At 40.4% G+C, this 17669-nt stretch overlaps 1 protein-coding gene, 1 long non-coding RNA gene and 6 other non-coding genes across 15 annotated transcripts in view; all 8 read left to right on the top strand.

The window, feature by feature from the left end:
- osbpl9 (oxysterol binding protein-like 9) overlaps positions 1-9989 on the top strand; it is a 48768-nt gene extending 38779 nt beyond the window's left edge. For 7 of the 8 annotated variants that reach the window (XM_061684816.1, XM_061684817.1, XM_061684818.1 and 4 more), the window contains 13 exons: positions 1267-1426; positions 1522-1634; positions 1705-1823; positions 1944-2029; positions 4187-4367; positions 4442-4550; positions 5235-5345; positions 5434-5497; positions 5569-5709; positions 5797-5875; positions 8078-8169; positions 8266-8401; positions 8722-9989. In XM_061684816.1, the coding sequence (XP_061540800.1) occupies positions 1267-1426; positions 1522-1634; positions 1705-1823; positions 1944-2029; positions 4187-4367; positions 4442-4550; positions 5235-5345; positions 5434-5497; positions 5569-5709; positions 5797-5875; positions 8078-8169; positions 8266-8401; positions 8722-8796 (1466 nt within the window). In that variant the 3' untranslated portion in view covers positions 8797-9989. Of the gene's footprint in view, positions 1-1266; positions 1427-1521; positions 1635-1704; positions 1824-1943; positions 2030-4186; positions 4368-4441; positions 4551-5234; positions 5346-5433; positions 5498-5568; positions 5710-5796; positions 5876-8077; positions 8170-8265; positions 8402-8721 lie in introns of those variants that run through there. The other variant, XM_061684821.1, reaches the window with a different exon arrangement.
- Positions 9990-10987: 998 nt separating this feature from the next.
- Positions 10988-11069, top strand: trnas-aga (transfer RNA serine (anticodon AGA)). Its single transcript has one exon. It is a non-coding gene; the product is annotated as a tRNA-Ser (tRNA).
- Positions 11070-12103: 1034 nt separating this feature from the next.
- Positions 12104-17506, top strand: LOC133406772 (uncharacterized). Its single transcript, XR_009769093.1, has 12 exons — positions 12104-12131; positions 12570-12611; positions 12788-12828; positions 14523-14564; positions 14755-14776; positions 14957-14982; positions 15176-15201; positions 15345-15392; positions 16286-16326; positions 16490-16544; positions 16718-16746; positions 16935-17506. It is a non-coding gene; the product is annotated as an uncharacterized LOC133406772 (long non-coding RNA).
- Positions 12390-12470, top strand: LOC133406916 (small nucleolar RNA SNORD74). The gene has a single exon (XR_009769143.1). It is a non-coding gene; the product is annotated as a small nucleolar RNA SNORD74 (small nucleolar RNA).
- Positions 12654-12723, top strand: LOC133406876 (small nucleolar RNA SNORD75). The gene has a single exon (XR_009769106.1). It is a non-coding gene; the product is annotated as a small nucleolar RNA SNORD75 (small nucleolar RNA).
- On the top strand, positions 14601-14681 carry LOC133406914 (small nucleolar RNA SNORD79). Its single transcript, XR_009769141.1, has one exon. It is a non-coding gene; the product is annotated as a small nucleolar RNA SNORD79 (small nucleolar RNA).
- Positions 14814-14891, top strand: LOC133406874 (small nucleolar RNA snR60/Z15/Z230/Z193/J17). Its single transcript, XR_009769104.1, has one exon. It is a non-coding gene; the product is annotated as a small nucleolar RNA snR60/Z15/Z230/Z193/J17 (small nucleolar RNA).
- On the top strand, positions 15016-15095 carry LOC133406873 (small nucleolar RNA snR60/Z15/Z230/Z193/J17). Its single transcript, XR_009769103.1, has one exon. It is a non-coding gene; the product is annotated as a small nucleolar RNA snR60/Z15/Z230/Z193/J17 (small nucleolar RNA).
- Positions 17507-17669: the final 163 nt, after the last annotated feature.

Raw genomic sequence — 17669 nt, forward strand, 5'->3', positions numbered from 1 at the left:
ATTGGGACGCTTTTATTTTGAAGGTGGCTTTCGCCGCGAGTTGGCGACTTATTACGGTTATGCGTAGTATGAACAAAATTAGGGGCGGCTGGTTTGATTACTACTTTACGAGTGGAGGCTGGCTTGAGCGGCGCTGTATACCTACTGGGGGCGTGCCTTTAGCGTCCTCCTTCACGCGCACCGTTCCCCCTTTACGTCCTTATGCTGTCCTCAGCCACGTCCGCTTTTCCTCTGTATAAGCAGCGTGTGGGCAGGAAATGCTCCCAGTCAGTCAAGCGGAGCGCTCGTCACACAACAACATTTATAGATTTTAGAACTCAGTGCACACATAAGGCGCGCCGCATTATAAGGCGCCCCGTCCATTTTGGAGAAAATTTACGACTTAAGTGCGCCCTATGGTCGTGAAAATACGGTAATTTTCAAAAAAGCAACTAGCAGGTTTATTTCCCACTAAGAAACAGATGATGATGAGCGTAATGATTTTCACATTGTTCTACATATATGAAAGGAGCTCGGTGAGGGCAATCACAAAATAACGTGCTCAACATTGCCCAAAGACATGGTACCCATTTAACGTTGTAAAACAGATTTTGTGATTTATAGACATGTTGGAAACGTTTGACCTGAGGTGCATATTTCCAAGCTGTAAATATTTTTGCAACTCTACATGGGAAAAGATAGTGAGAGCACTGGAGGTGGTGCTGTGTTGCTCTTTGACAACAAACATGGACCAGCCGAGCCATGCAGTTTGATGGCTTATTTTTATTTTGTTAAATTGTTTACTGTTTAGTATGTTGGTTTATTAAGGACTGTGTTTACATTGTTTTGACAGATTTTTTCCCAAAAGGAAGCACTTACAGTCACCTTATAAAGGAAAAAATAAGTACAGTATTTCTATTATATCTATGGAAGTTGATGCAAAGTAATGCTCGGAGAAAAACTTGCTTTTGAAGCTTATTGGGTATCAGTACAAATATAACAAATCCCAGAAGGGGGACAAGACGTGTTTTGAATCATGCCATTGTCATTTGCTTTCTCAAAGCAATAGGGGGGGTGGAAACGATTGTAATAAAGTTTTTTTAGAACAAAACGGTTTTTTTTTTTTTGGGGAGGCCCTTTTCTAAGCTGCATCATGTTATTGAAGGCTGCATGCTGTAGAGAGCTGTCTATACGCTCTGCTGAGGACAATGTTAAATGTCGCAGTATGTGTGTTGACTTCGCATTGTTCTGTGTATCCTGGGTGCTAACACCTCGCCCTTTTTTCAGGGAGTGGCCCGTCAGGCCCTAACAGTGGCATCACCTCCCCATCGCTCATCCCTCTCCCATCACACTCTGTGCCGGACTTCTCGTATTCATCCAGCGAGGATGAGTTCTACGACGCGGACGAGTTTTACCAGAGCACCACTTCCCCTAAACACTGCATGAAGTGAGTCGCTGCTACTGAATCAGGTCACGCCAATGTCCCCACACTTCAGTAGACGGTCTACTTATCCTCTGTCTCATTTCTCCCAATGCCCTCAGTCCCTCAGGACCCGCGACTGCCTCGCCCCTTAATAATGAAGAAACTATATTGAAGAGACCAGACACAACAGAATCCCTCAACTCGACCATGTCAAATGGCACCACAGAAGCAGGTAAAAAGCAAAAATTACTTTTGTTTTATTTTTTTAGGTAGCTACTTTACAGTGAAACTGTTCTGCTCAGATCCGTTTGATAGCCACGATGACCGTGATGATGACGGTGAGGGCGAGTCCGTGGAGGAGCACAAAAGCGTCATCATGCATCTGCTCTCCCAAGTCCGTTTGGGCATGGATCTCACCAAGGTAACGGGCCGGTTTCTCTCCATGCAAATCCATGCTGTGAGCTTTTAAACTCACCATGAAGATCAGTGGGCTGTTTTGGTTTGGTTCTGAGCTGCAGTTTGTCTCCATCCTAATCCCCAGGTGGTCCTGCCTACCTTCATCCTAGAAAGGAGATCTTTGTTAGAAATGTATGCCGACTTCTTTGCACATCCAGACTTATTTGTAAGGTAACTGTCTTAACTCTCCCATAACTCTTGTGCTCCACAGATACTGATTACTCCAAATGCAGCGCAGTTCAGTTCAGTTCAGTGTGCAATTTTTATTTTGTCGATCTTGCGCAACTACGGGGTGTCTCAAAATATTTGTCATAATTTCTCAAATTATAAAGATATGTGTAACAACTAAGTTCAAAATAGATGTGCATTTTTTACAAACTTTTTAAAGCGATTCCCAGGTTTCATAACATGTGTGTGACATGGTTTCATTAAAGTGCTCCATGGATCAATAATTATATCACATTATACACCATATTTCCCCACCTATATCTGTTTGAATATGTTGGAAATTTTATGAATGATTGATTTTTTACATGAAGCCTATTAAATTCAGTGGTTACTCAAATATTCAGATTTCAAATAATGGAAATTCTTTTGGGACACCCTGTAAAACTCCAATTCCACAAACATTAGGACTCTGAGTAAAATCTCAACAAAGGCACAGAGTCTACACACAGAAATATTTTGGGCAGGGGGAATGACTTAAAAAAAAAAAAAAAAAAAAAAAAAAAAAAAAAACAACATGTTGAATGTTATGAGGCGATGCGAAACAGTGGCAAACATGGCCCTGTCCCAGATTCTTTTTAGGTTATCTTACTTGGTTTAAGTGGTATATTTTGGGCAGAAGTGGCAAGCAAACACAGTTTTGAGGTTCAGGGTTCAAAGCCAGGCTCTATCCTTCCTGTGCATAGTTGGCATGTTTTCGCCCACATTCCAAAAATATGCATGTTAGGTTCATTGAAGACTCAAAATTGAGTCTTCAAGCCTGAATGGTTGTTTGTCTATATGTGCCTGGGGCAGGGACACACTGGGCCCAAAATTCAGCCCGGCAATTTAGATGGAGAGTCCCGTGGTGCGCACAACCTAAGACTGAATTTTTGGGGGGTTCCTAACGAAGCCCCGAATACTAACCAATGAGCAGTAACCGTGATTTTAGGTCTCATCATTTTTACTGTATACAATGTATGCATAATACAATTGCCTACGCAGTAAGGCAGCCTTGCACACGGACGGTATCTCTACCGGTCTGTTTATTGCTGCTTCATGTTCCATTCTCTTCCTTCTCCCCCAATAAGACCACCACGTCTTCCTATTCCTCCTTGTTCTCCAAGACCAACACCACCTCGTGACTGCCACCATCGGGTTACCCAGTCCCTCAATAACCCCTCTGCTAGTGACCTTCACCCCTGATGCAACTTCTGCTAATAATAATAAAAACAACAACAATAATAATCATAAGAGTTCTGTTCTTATTACACAAAGGCAATCCATGTAAGAACATGCCATAAATAACACACACACACACATGGACGCACACCCTGTTGCAGGGTTTACGATTTCTATCAGAGTAATCCCGCTCATTTGTTCACATATCAAATATGTAAGTATCCCATAATTGGTTAAAGTGTAAATTACAAAGTCAGGTCACGGAGACTTGATCATTTTCTGATGGTGAGCAACAAGAATCAATGATGCTTGCAATATAAAAGGAATAAAGTATTTTACAATTTTGTATACCAAATTGTTTACATAACAAATGCATGGTCTGCTCGGTCTAATATTTTGCCATTGTCCCACCCACTGTACCCCCCTGTAGTCATGCTACTGGATCCTTCCTCCTCTGAAAAGATCGGTCAGCTTTTCACATTTTGGTTCACGTGTGGTGTGAGGGTAGGTGGCTGAGAAGACCCGCTTCAGGCTTGTCTGCTGGTTAACAAGAATTGTTGGTCGCAACGCGCACGGCACAACAGGAAGGGTCCGATGAAGCTACCACTCATAAACACATGATGCAGCCTGCAGGCCATCATCTATACGGGTACTCCGCCCGATGGCCGGGACACTCGGCTTGGCGTGCACATCCATTTTCTATAAGCGGTATAGAAAATGGATGAATGATATTTGTCAGTTTAAACAAATATATTCCATTGTGAATACAATATTGGTTTATTCGATTTATTTTTATTTTTTTATAAATCATAGCATTGTTTTTATTTAAGGATACTGCATTCAAATTGTGCCTACTGCACTGAATTTAACTGAACTGTACATCTTGTTGTTAAAGTGATTTTAGCTGTATGCAAGGTAACTCAATCCTTTGGTTTCCTTCAGTATCGCAGAGCAGGCGGAGACCCGTGAGCGCATGGTTCAGGTGGTCAAATGGTACCTCTCGGCCTTCCACGCAGGGAGGAAAGGCTCTGTGGCCAAGAAGCCTTACAACCCCATCCTGGGAGAGGTTTTCTTCTGTCACTGGGATCTGCCTTCCAAGACTGAAGAGGTCTCCACCCATGTGGTGAGCCCCCCCCCCCTCCCTCTCTACTTCAGGCTAGTTTGTATTCTATATGACTTGCTATGTTCTTTTTTCAGTCATCCTCCCCTGCTCCTGTGCAGGACGCGCTATCAGAGGATCCGGTTCCATGGTCTTCACCCAATAATGTGTCTTTTGTGGCAGAGCAGGTCTCTCATCACCCACCCAGTGAGTTATATTCCTCTAAAGAAAAATGTATCTAAAATCAAGTAGTCTGTTCTCGGAACATTGGTTTGGATTTTTCCTGTAGGAAATAATGGAATGGCAATGTTTTAAGCAACGTTTTAGCATTTTTATAACATTCTCATACAAGATTTAAAATTACAGTAGTTAAAGTAGTTTAATGTTATTAAAATGGAAAAACAATCACACACTTGTAAGGCAAAAATAAAATTAAGTCCCGCAGATGCAGCATCTCGTTAACTTTTTGCTTTTTCTTAAGTGTGAAAAGATGTTAGCCATTTTTGATACTCTCAAAGCCAGTGATAAGAATTTGTTATTGTAACTTTACGACTTTTCGAAAAAACTTCGGCATTTCGTGGTACAAATCGTAGTTATGTTCGGTTAGCATTAGGACTATAAAATTAAGAACGTCTCCCTGTGAGGGGTCTAAGCACGCCACCTTCGATTAACAAATGATCTTATATATATTCTCCTTTTGTAATTACCCCTTGTTGAGGCTGTTGCAAATCCAAAGTCAAAGACAGTGTGCAGTTAGAACTTAAGTAATTTTGGTTAGATTCTGATTAGACTTTAGGTGTTCCACTTGATCACATCTGAAACTTAGTCAACTTTTTTTTTTTCGTCCGTAATTTCCAAATTGCAAAATGTCTTTGTTTCCTCTTTCTGCAGTTTCTGCATTCTACGCAGAGTGTTTAAGTAAGAAGATCCAGTTCAATGCTCACATCTGGACCAAGTCTAAGTTCCTTGGCATGTCTATAGGTGTTTATAATATTGGCCAAGGTACGCGAGGGTATTCATACACTTATCCAACACAGTCAGCGTTCATGTTCTCATGTCATGTATTGAATTGATGACATTCTCCATGCAGGCTGTGTGTCATGTTTAGAGCACGATGAACATTACATCCTCAACTTCCCCAACGGATACGGCAGGTACATGTTTCGCCGTCTCTCCGTGGCCATGTCGTCAATGCACGTTTGACTGACCTTAGCCGTTTGTGCAGGTCCATTTTGACCGTGCCCTGGGTGGAGCTAGGTGGGGAGTGCAACATCTCGTGCTCCAAATCGGGCTACAGCGCCAACATCGTGTTCCACACCAAACCCTTCTACGGCGGCAAGAAGCACAGAATCACAGCAGAGATTTTGTAAGAAGAAAAATCCTGAATAATTTACAGAATATAAAACCCCTCTGGGATTTTTAATAACATAACTTTATTGGTGATTGTCTGCAGTGCACCAAATGATAAGAAGTCTTTCTGCTCTATCGAAGGCGAATGGAACGGAGTGATGTTTGCCAAGTGGGCCACCGGAGTAAGTTCTCCCTCAGGCTTTCAGAAGACACTTGTGTCAAAACAAATTTCTTGTGCCACTGCTCAGAGACAAGTTTTCACACTTATGCTAATGTTTGTAAATCATTCAGTGCACCCTTGAAGCTAGAATACAGTCCATTGCAGGATACATCTTTAGATTCAAATTAAGACAGATTTTAAACACGTGCAGAAACACACAGAATATTGAAGGGATGAAAATGTCATAGTTAAAGTAGCATAGCATCACTAAGGCATTGTTTATGGTCATGTGAGTGAAATTAATTACAGCACCTTTACCATCTGTACCACTTTTGACAGTTACATTTAGTCATATCGCAGAATTACTATTTTCATCCATCCATCCATCCATTTTCTGTGCCGCTTCTCCTCACTAGGGTCGCGGGCGTGCTGGAGCCTATCCCAGCTATCATCGGGCAGGAGGCGGGGTACACCCTGAACTGGTTGCCAGCCAATCGCAAGGCACATACAAACAAACAACCGTTCGCACTCACATTCACACTTACGGGCAATTTAGAGTTGTCAATTAACCTACCATGCATGTTTTTTGGGATGTGGGAGGAAACCGGAGTGCCCGGAGAAAACCCACGCAGGCACGGGGAGAACATGCAAATTCCACACAGGCGGGGCCGGGGATTGAATCCCGCTCCTCAGAACTGTGAGGCAGACGCGCTAACCAGTCATCCGCCGTGCTGCAACAAAAAAACGAAAGGACTGTATTCAAATTTGGCAATAGCAATAGTAGTATTGCTAACACCTGAAGATACATGTCTGTTAAACACATACTGCTCTGTATTAAATATAAAATGCATATGGGTAGTTAAATTTGTTGTAGTCCATTTAAGTCTGTTTTCAATATAAAATCACAAAACAATACATACCCAGAGATCAGCTGATGATGACCTGATGTGTTTCAGGTTCTTGAGTTCAGTTTTATTTTCCAATAAATGTTATAGCTGCAATTTCTGACTTGTTCAACATGGAACCATTTGATTTCTGATGGTCCACTGTATTCGAGAAATTTCTATTCTTAGGCTACCCCTTTTAACCACATATAAGAGCAACCATCATTACTCAGTGGATTTGATTTCAATGTGATTTTGAATCTGTATAACTCTTTGGTCTATTTACCAGCCAAGCATAATGTATATTATAAAGCATTCCCCCGCAATATTGCGGTTCACCAGTTGCACCCCCGCTGTTTTGCATTTTTCTAAGCGAGCGCTTCTTATGGGTTTTTACGGTAAACTTTCCCTTACTGGAAAAGGAAGGGACACAGTTGTCAGTGCACTTTTCAGCAGTTTATTGAACGCTAGGAGAACAGTAAAGCACTTGGTTACAATAAGCAAACTCGCGCAGGAGCTGCTGTCGGCAAAAGCTTACACCCAGACACTCGCATGCCAACTTCACACACCACCTCACAAGGCCCCGCACACATCAACACTACAATATGTACAGTATTTTCTGTCAAATTTATGCTTGCAATTTTTTGGTGTGTTCAAATAAGTTTACAATGTGTTTGAAAAGTGTTGAAATCATGTGGGAGGGGTTAGACTATTTTATATGGGCTCTCTATATTGCAAATTTTCTACTATTGTGTGATAGTGAATACAGTGAATCCCCGTGTATCACATATCCATCGTGATAAATCAGAATCATCTTTATTTCCCAAGTGTGTCCAAAAAACACACAAGGAATTTGTCTCTGGTAATAGGAGACGCTCCAGTACGACAACAGACAGTCAATTGACAGAGAACACTTTTGAGACATAAAGACATTGACAAAAAAAAAAAAAGTCACAGAGCAATAAAGGGTTGCTCGTTATCTGGTAATGCAGGTACTTTATTTATTTTTTTATTGTTTTATTTTTTTGGACAATGCAGAGTCCTCTAGCACTGACTAATATTTGACTAATATTTAAATAGTCCGGTGCAATGACTATTGTGCAAAGGTTGCCGAGACTTCAACCGAGTGAATGTTAATTGTGCGAGCGAATGTTGATTGTGCAAATGTTGCAGATACTCCTCAGTCAGTGTGCAAATGGAACAGATGCTACGGAGATTCTCTGTCGGTATTCGCACACAATTTTTTAGGCAATGGCCAATACTATTGTGACTGTATGTTTTTTTATCTAAAAGCCAAGCAAAAAGCATAAATTAATCCACAAAAATTAAATGTGATGCAGGAGAACACGTCATTCATTGACACTAAGAGGATGGGCATCATTAAGAAGAAAGTGAGGAAGCTGGAAGACCAGCTGCCGTACGAGTCTCGTAGGTGAGACATTTTATCCTTTTGGCGGTGTTGTACATCACGGAACTCAGGAAAAAAAAAAAAATGAATAATGACTTTCCGCCCCCTCTCGCCCGGCAGACTGTGGAGAGACGTGACGCTCAACCTGAAGCTCAAAGACATCGATGCTGCAACGGAAGCCAAGCATCGACTGGAGGAGAAGCAGAGAGTGGAAGCCAGGGAGAGAAAGGAGAACGAGCAGCAGTGGGAGACCAGGGTGAGCCTAACGGCTGTTGTTAGTTACAAAGATGGGTGTTTGACTACATTTCGTTATTCAGTATGGGAACACTTTTACCAATTGATTCAGTCGCCATTTTGTATGCCAGTATTGACATTTTAGGTTCACCTTGAAATTTCACCCGAAAACATAATATATACCTAACTTTTTGTGGATAGTGTGCTGTAGATATAGCTCATATTGACATAGCTGACATTGTTTTCCTTTTTTACACTGCAAACTATCTGCGACTCAAAGAACAGTCGCACTCAATATCCTCATCCACGATTATAATGTGTTGTTTCTCTGTGTGTCTACAGCTATTCCACGAAGACGGAGAGTGCTGGGTGTACGACGAGCCTCTATTAAAGAGACTAGCCTCTCCTCGACCTTGAGAGGAGCGACCCATGCATACATTCGCCCTTCCTGTCCCCGCACTACATGCATTAAGATTGAACGCACACTGCAGAGTCTTCATAAGAACTCTTTCGCAAAGACCACTTGTTTGCCGAGCCTTGGACTGACTGACCGCCGACGGCATTGTGTACGCAGCTTTGCCTCTGACTGTACAATGATGGAAACGAATGATATTAAATAGAAAGCACCTAAGAAGTACCAAGACAATTAGTAACGCTTTACTCCTTAACAGTGCGGCCGCCAGTTCTCAGCAGCGCTCTGCCGCTGCCAGGCCTCTCCCTTCATCAAGGGTGTTGAAATTGAATAATAATAACCTTTTCACATGTAAAACAGAGCTTGACATCTCAGGGAATCTGGTGACCGAAGAAAGAGAGCCCCCCTCCAAGAGTCTGGCAGCCTTATGATTTTGATGATGATGATGAAGGTGGTGGTGTTGGTAGAATGGATGAACTAGGCGGGGAAGACATTCTCCGCTTGCCTGCAACTAGTTATAACTTGTTCATATATAAATATAGATATACATATGATGCATATATTCTTTTTAAAAAATTTCTTTCTGGCAATAGTGTAAAATATTTGAGCATAATGAAATTTTAAGGAAGCATCCAATGATCACGTTTGATGTTCTGCTCTCATTTCAAGTTAGTTTGGTCCTTTTCTTCATTGTAGGACATAGGTGAGGTCCACAAAAGCCATAGTATCTGAACACACTGATGGAAATATATTTATGCAATCTAAAGGTTATCAACAATGCTTGTCAACGATGAAAAGACAGAACAATCCAATGAACTTGTATTCTATGTAACCTGAATGCATATATGAACAAATGACTGTCAATGTGGCTTTTTGTTCTTCCGGACCGCTTTGTCCATAATTACGGTTTTCAGTTTTTCGTGCCCATATGCATCTCATTGCTGAGGGGAGGACGTTGTAAACAACCCACAAAAAATTATAGGAACATTGCGCCTGTCTTTATTTTTGCAGGGCTGCTATGGTTCTTTTTTAGGTTCCATCCCTCCCCTATATTGGCAACAACACTGAGGGATATTCTACTCTTCACTTTAAATTTTGTTGTTCCAAAATGTTCAACATTCCTTTATTTACAGTTACATAAATGCTGGATAAAAATGCAATGGATGAGATACAATAATAAACAAGTTCCACATGAAAATGCCAAAGAACATCTGTTTTTGTAATCTTGTATGTAAACCTGGTTCTTTCATTTTGGGGTTAAGGATTGAATTCACTACAATGATAATCCACATGGAGCCGTTTGATTACAGCCTGTGAAGTGGAATATTACACAAATATACACTACCAATAAAAAATAATGGGCTTTGCGGTGAAAGTTTGGCATTAACCTAACTTATGTTGCATTTGGGGGCACTTGTTCTTTAAGCCTGTAGTTCTTAAAATGGTGTCTCACATTTGCATAAATGTATACATGCTTGACCAGGGGATGTATCTCTGTAGTAGAGTAGATGATTTGCATGCTATTAGGCCCTGGGTTTAACCCCTGGTATCTCCATTTTGTATGTTTTTGACTAAATACGAGCTGCTATTGAAGGCATTGAACCTTTTTTTGTGTGTCAAATTGTCCTTCAAAAACGATGCATAAGATGCAATGCAGAGCTGACACCTAAGCTATATGTTGCTCAGAGTCCACTGGGTGGAATCGCCAGTTTATTTCTTGGGATGTCGTATTAATGACAATCATCCATTGGTCAATAATTTAGGTTAACTATTTTAGTCAAACATGTCTGCTTTACAATTGAGAGGTCCCGGGTTTCAATCGCTGCTCAGATCCTTCTGTGTGCAATATGAATGTTATCGCTGTGCTTGTGTTTTCTACAGGTACTCTGGCTTCTGCCCACATTCCAGAAACATGCTTCTAAAGTTAATAATTATCTGAAGACTATATCAGGGGTGTCCAAACTTTTTCAAATCTTAGGGCTACAGACAGTAAAAATTGAAGGATGCAAGGGACACCCTGTCATTAATCACCTTTATTAAACACTAATCAACCAAATAGGTAAGATTTCAGAGGGAACTACAGCTTTCGGTAAAAGGTGATAAGGAAAAAAACTTCTGGATTTGACAAGATTTTAGAGGCCCAATTCCAAAAAATCCTCCCCTGCACTCAACATAACATGTACCACTCACCAAGTGGTTGTCGTGGCCGAGTGGTTAAGGCGATGGACTAGAAATCCATTGGGGTCTCCCCGCGCAGGTTCGAATCCTGCCGACAACGTAGATGTGTTTTATGTGTCCGAGGATGCTAATATGTACATCACGACAAGACATTTTCATAAGTAAATACGTTTTTGGTCTTATTATTAATCCGTTTATTTGAAAGGGGACAATGCAATTTCATAAAACACATGAAAGTTCTGAAGTACACATGGTTAAAAAAAACAGAATTAGCCAGAAGGCTAGTTTTCATCTGTAGTCCCCTTATTTCCAGTCTTAGACATTGGAAATTGTGTCCCGTGGTCATGCAACCATGCAGACAGAAGCGTCAAAGTAGGTCAATTTACGTGTAGTTTGTAGTTTGAGTCTGACTAGGTGATAGGACAAGCACTTTCGCAGCTGCGTGCCTACGGCGTGAGGACTGCAAGAAAGCTAAAAGTAAAAGGATGACGGCACTTTGTGCTGCATACGGTTATACGCAGCGCTGTACAATCACGACAAGGAAATATTTTGTTGACTTATCAAATGAAATTTCTGTATGGCACAGGCTTCGGCAATAAAAAAAAAAGTAAATCTCGTGAAAATCGCTTGAGAATTGACCGAGTTATGGCTTAATATCAATGTTGTCTTTAATGGGAATGTCGACCTTTCCAACATGGCCACCACGTATGCACATCGGATAACCGGGCTGCTACAGCACGCTGGCGTATCTACTCCAAATATCTATGGGTTGACTGACTAAAGGGAAGAAATTGTCAGAGCAGTGTCGATGTTTTTGATAGCTTTGTTAGAAAAAGAAATAAAAAATATTCGTTTGTACTTTGTGTTAAAGCAGTCATTCTCAACGGGTTGGCCAACTAAGGACCCAAAACTGAGTCGCGGACCCATTTTTGTACGTGTAGTTGTCATGGATACATTTTAGTATTTCTAAATTTATTGCAAATTGCATTTTTGGTCGGGGTATAAAATTATGACTATAGCCACAAAGAGTTTGCCAAATGTCGCAACGAAAGTACTCAATTGGCCGCTGACATCTTCCCATCATCCCGTGCGGCAGAGCGCGAGTCTGAGTATAAAAGGGTCATCCGCCCTTCGCTCTGTCTCATTCCTCCGCTTGGCTTTGGTAAGTGAGCTTGTCCAAGTCCACCTTCTGATCTAGAAGACCCACTGTCGTCACGCTGCTCGTGTTATCGGCATTCTTACTCATTTGTGTTACTTCTGTTCGGCTAATTTGAGTTGTTTTATTTAGAATAAGTTCTAAATTGTGAACGTGGCATATTTTGCAAGGCCTACGCCATGTGCCTTGTGCAAATGTAGCCTTGTCATCGCTTTGAAACTTTTTTTGTACAAACTTATTGACTATGACTTTGTTTTACTTCGTCCCATTGCTATGTGATGATTAGCTGTTGGTAGGGACATCTGAATCGATGTGAAGAAACGCCAACTATCCTGACAGCATGGGCACAGCCGCGTGTTAAGCTAGCACTTAGCTTCGTATTAGCCTTTTTGCTAATGTTAGCATTTGTTTGAAGTTTATCTCATAAGGGGTTTCTTTTTCTAGTTTGACGTCTTCCGAGATGCAGGAATACTACTAAAGTTGCCCGTAAGTGACTTATTTTTCTAACTCCTAAGTTCGACGAGTTTCAGTCTGTGATGTATTTTAAATGTAAGAGTAGTGGACAGAAGTGATTTCTGACAAATGTTGCACTGAGACTTTATTTCAAATAAAAATTACATCACTTTCGTGAGTCGCTTTGCTAAAGTGTGGTTTATTTGCAGGTTCCGGGCTGCCACAAAGACGACAGCAGTTATTTAATATGGTCAGTATTTATTTTACTTGTGGTCTTAAGCTTCTCTAAGGTGGGCTGTGTGAATAAAGTTTTGAGGGGTGGGCAAACGTTTGGCTCAAGGGCTGAATCTGAGTTTTAAAAGGGTCAGTGGGCCACGTAATATCTAACTGGTAAATGTTAATTTATTTTAAGAACGGTTTACACCGGATTCACAAAGCGCTGTTATAAAAAAAAACACTAAAATGCAAATGAAATCCAGTAATGCACAATTTTTTAAAATAACCAATTTAGCTATGTGATCTTATCTTAATTCCCAATGTAATTCTATAGTAGTCTGAGTAAAAACAAATTATTTGACCATTTGAACTCAAACTTTGCAGTCAAATCTTTCCTCATTGAAATGCCAGGCTGTTCTAGCCTAACAAAGATGTCAACAAAATGTAGTGTTGAAATGGAACGCTATACTTTATATTGTACTTAATGAAAATGTACGTTTTAGTTTTTACATCATGATTTCATGCTATAGTTCTATGGGCCTCGTTATATGCGCCTTGGCTGGTAGGGGGCAGTATACATTGATACACTGGTGTAATGTGAACCACAGAAGCAGCCATGTTCAGTTTGTTGTCTAGTGTTAAGATGGTGGACCCCATAAGGAAATAAAATTTTGTTAAATGCATGCAATTCTATTTTAGCTTTAAAGTAAACATACAACTGCGATTAGAACAATTCCTTGCTAAAGGGCACCTCAACATTCGCCAGACTAATAGCTCTCCAACAACTGTTTGCCATGTTCACATCGGCTGCTGCTGGACTTCAACAATGACTCTGGCTTCAGAGCCCAAGTCCTTACGGGTGGGCTACTGCCCCATAGGCCTGTCACAGTAACAAATTTTCAAAGAGTTTTTGGGAAACTATATTATCATTATAAATGATTTTTAATGCCTCTGAAATCATGAAAAATAATCCCTGCCCTTATGGGTTTTTACTTTTAAATCATTGATTATGATTTCCTTAGTGTCGCTCCAAATTGTTTTTCTTTGCTCTGTGACATGGATCCCGTGAGTCTGAAATAAAAAGCGCTGCAAGCACTAGCCTGGTTTAAATTTGAGCGTTCTGATTATAATTGGTTTAGATGCCCATACTGAATAAAAATGCTCCTTATAGAAACCTCAGAATAAACAGGCCAAATCTAAATAGAATTTCATTCGGTTTCTCTGGCAGGGAATATTCCTTCTACCAAACCAATCAGAAGTAAATTTTCACCGTTGGTTACTCAAGAATAGTCGGGGTGGGAAAAAGCGTGTGTGTGTGTGTGTGTGCTTCGTCTAGCCATAAATGCACAGTGATGTAATTTGCGCACATCTTAAGTATGGAGTTTTGCCCCATAAAGTTACATGGATTGTTTTACTAAATCAAGAGTTCATTTGTGGTTTTTGGCTTAAAGTTCTAAATTAATGCACCAGATAAACTTGTCGTATTGTAAATTTCCAGTGGGCCATATGTAGCCGTACTTTGCCTGCCCCGGCTTAAGAGGCGCACAAGCAGCACACCAGAGAAGCATTTGTCCATTTTGTTGCCGTGATGACATTTATTTGCTACTCTTGACAAACTGGATGACGATAAAAACAACCCACCAAGTTGAAATCTGAGGCACGGACAAATGATTGCTTTTGCAATGATTATGGAAAAGGATTCTGGACAATGTTTCTTGTTTTCTGCAGATCCACTTGGCACTTGAATCACCTACTTGACTGCCAGAAAAGGTAACCCATTTTAAGTTGGAGTAATGTGTTAAAGGAATCTGTTGATGATGAGTTGAAGAAAAAATAATGGGAATCTCTCTGAAAAAGAGTGAAAGATTAATTTGATCTGATGCAGTGCTTTAATTTGTTAATTTTTCTGCCATCTGCTGTCTTGTGCTTGAACTCTTGTCATTTCATATTTTCATTGCAGGCATTTCCTGTCCCTTATGCAGGTAAGCCTTTAGTGTATTCCAAATTACCTTAAGACTTGCTGCCTAAAGTGATGACTGCATAGTTCAGCGGATACTCTGTGAAGATTGATTCTTTCGCTCCTATCTGACATGTTGGCCCTTGCAGCCTCTAAGCCACAAACAACCAAGAGTAGGTTTTAATTGGTTTTCCATTTCTTTAAGGTCAAAGGGCAGCATGGCACAAGCTGGTACGTTGACTTGTGTATTTATTCAGATACTAGATTCAACACAATGATGACTGCATAGTTCAGCGGATACTCTGTGAAGATTGATTATTTCGCTCCTATCTGACATGTTGACCAGTGTGACCTCTCTGGCACAAACTACAAAGAGTAGGCTTTAATGTTTTTTTTTTGTTTGTTTGTTTGTTTTTTTTTATAGGTAAAAGAGCAGCATGGCACAAGATGGTACATTTACTTTCATATTTATCTACTTGACACAATGACTGCATAGTTCAGTGGATCATCTGGGATGTATATATATTCCTATCAGACTTGAGAAATATATGTATCTTTCATATATTGTAGTAAACTGTTACTCCTTGATCCAGATTTCAAGAACCCTGTTGGAAGAATGGAACAATCACTGCTTGATTATGGTATGTTGAATAAAACTTCACATCAAAGGCCCTATTCAAACTTGACAAAGACATTTTGGGTGATCAAGAACATTAATGCACCAGTCTAAATAGTATTAAGAGATTTGCATTTCCCCAGAAATCTGGACCAGTGTAGCTAATCTGTGTACAACTGTTGGACCCCAAGGTTTTACACACTTGACTTGAAGTAAATTAAAGATGTATGGTCTGAAATATTAAGTTTGTACCAGCTTTAACCCTCCTGAAAAGTATGCTGACAAAAGGCAGTGCTTAATCTTTATGCAAACACCACCAAAAACATGGTTCTCAAATTACCACAATGCAGTTGTGAGGTAGGCCCAAGTGTTCATTGAAAATTTGGTGGTTTTAAAAAATGTTCTACTGTAACGGAGTTTGAAAATTAACACGGCACAAAAGATGTTTTTACCTATTGAAGTAATTTATTTCAAATGAATTGCATGTACTTAATTTTGCCTAAAATGACAAGTGTACTGGACTAAAAGAAAAAGCCCCAGAAACAAGTTTGGACGTTTAATTTAGGAATTGTTTCATGTACCATGTTGCTAATAGGTTTTTAATCTTTAAAGGCAGTCAGGTGAAATTAAGTAACTGATGTAATCTATTTACATCTTCACAATGGTTAAATGCACACGTCACTGATAAGTTCATGTAATGTGGGACAGTCCAGTTTGTGCAGTTTACAAGTGGAAATGAGGTTTGTCACCCAAGAGCATTGCTGGTTGTGAATGGGGGCCTAATCTGTCAGGTGTGATGAATGTGAATCAGGTCTCTGATCCAATTGAGGATATGAATACATTTCTGATCCTGATTGTGGTGTAATGTTAAATGCTCATTTAAAAAAAAAAAAAGTCTAATTCAATCTTCTGACGCAGGTTGCCAAGAAAGCGGGAGTCAGTGGAAAATATCACATTAGGTAAGGTTGAATTTTGATGCCTTTGTTTCTCAGCTGACCTGTGATGACAAAATGCTGCTGACAATTACAACATGGAGTCATTAGCTCTAGCTGAAAGGTCAGCTTGCTGATGTCCTTTGGGAATACTTGGGTGTGTTGACTGAATACTGTTCTAATCCCTCAGGAGGTAGCCCTACCCCTCCATGCAGGTGCCACCAGCAAACATGGTTGAGTTGAAGGTGAGCAAGTAACCAGTCATTTATAAATGTGGCCAAAGGTTCAGTGATGTCCCAACAAATGTCTGACCTGAATTAAAATGTGGAAAACATCTGTTGCTGAGTGACCCTATTTATATGCTCAGAGCAAAACTACTACTCACACGTAATAAGCCTTCTTCCACCCCTGTCTGCAGCATACCTGGATATTACCTGGCTGACCTTGGTAGGTTTCCTTTTAATCAATCCTGATTTTCCTAATACAGCAGACCACTGCACATGATGAAGAGATTCTGCCAAATGAACTCTGATTATAATCAATACCGTTCCATCTTTTCTGACCTTGTGACCCGCAAACTGCTTTGTTTTTTGAATGTTAAATGGATGTTGGCAAATCATGTTTTTATATTCCAGGTATTAAAGCAGAAGAGTGCCCATGCTGAACAGACATCAGTGGATCATAGTTGCCAGACATAGATATTTTTCCACTACTGACAGGATATACCATGGAAATTCCGCTCGTGTGTACTTTGTTGTACACCACAGATGGGCACCACATTACACACGCAGGCATGGCAGGAGATGCTGAGTGAAAGAGGCGCTCTGCACTACTTGAGGTGGTGGAGGCGGCAATGCTTTGCTCAAGGACACCTAGACAATGCCAACAAAGCAGACTCTCTATCACATTTACACCGTGTAGCCATTTGTCTGTGGTAGGACTTGATGTTGTTAGAGTTGAGTTTTATTTAAAATACAGTTTTATTAGAATTGTACTTTTATTTACATTTTAATTTGACTCTATCAAAATTTTACAGCTTTGATTGCATTGAACATTAAATGTGAATGTACACTTGCGCAACAATGCAGGGGCCTCTGTTACAGCCAACCCACTCACTGATCCTGAACCAGCAGACTGCTGAGGCCAAATTGAAAGTTTTTTTTTTAAGTTTACCTTGTATGAGATGAATAAAAGTGTTTATTTTAAACTTCTAATTTTGTCTTTCTTTCCTGCAAGCAATCTGATAGGGCCACTGCTTCTAACCATTGAATTTTAGTTCAAATCTAAAATGTCAAGCCGAATTTGGTGTATGCACTAAGGTTTAAAATCTGGGCGATGGGAGTTGGAAGTCCCAAAATGTCTCCCACTAA

The sequence above is a fragment of the Phycodurus eques genome, chromosome 8 (genome assembly GCF_024500275.1).
Source record: "Phycodurus eques isolate BA_2022a chromosome 8, UOR_Pequ_1.1, whole genome shotgun sequence".
Taxonomy (NCBI): domain Eukaryota; kingdom Metazoa; phylum Chordata; class Actinopteri; order Syngnathiformes; family Syngnathidae; genus Phycodurus; species Phycodurus eques.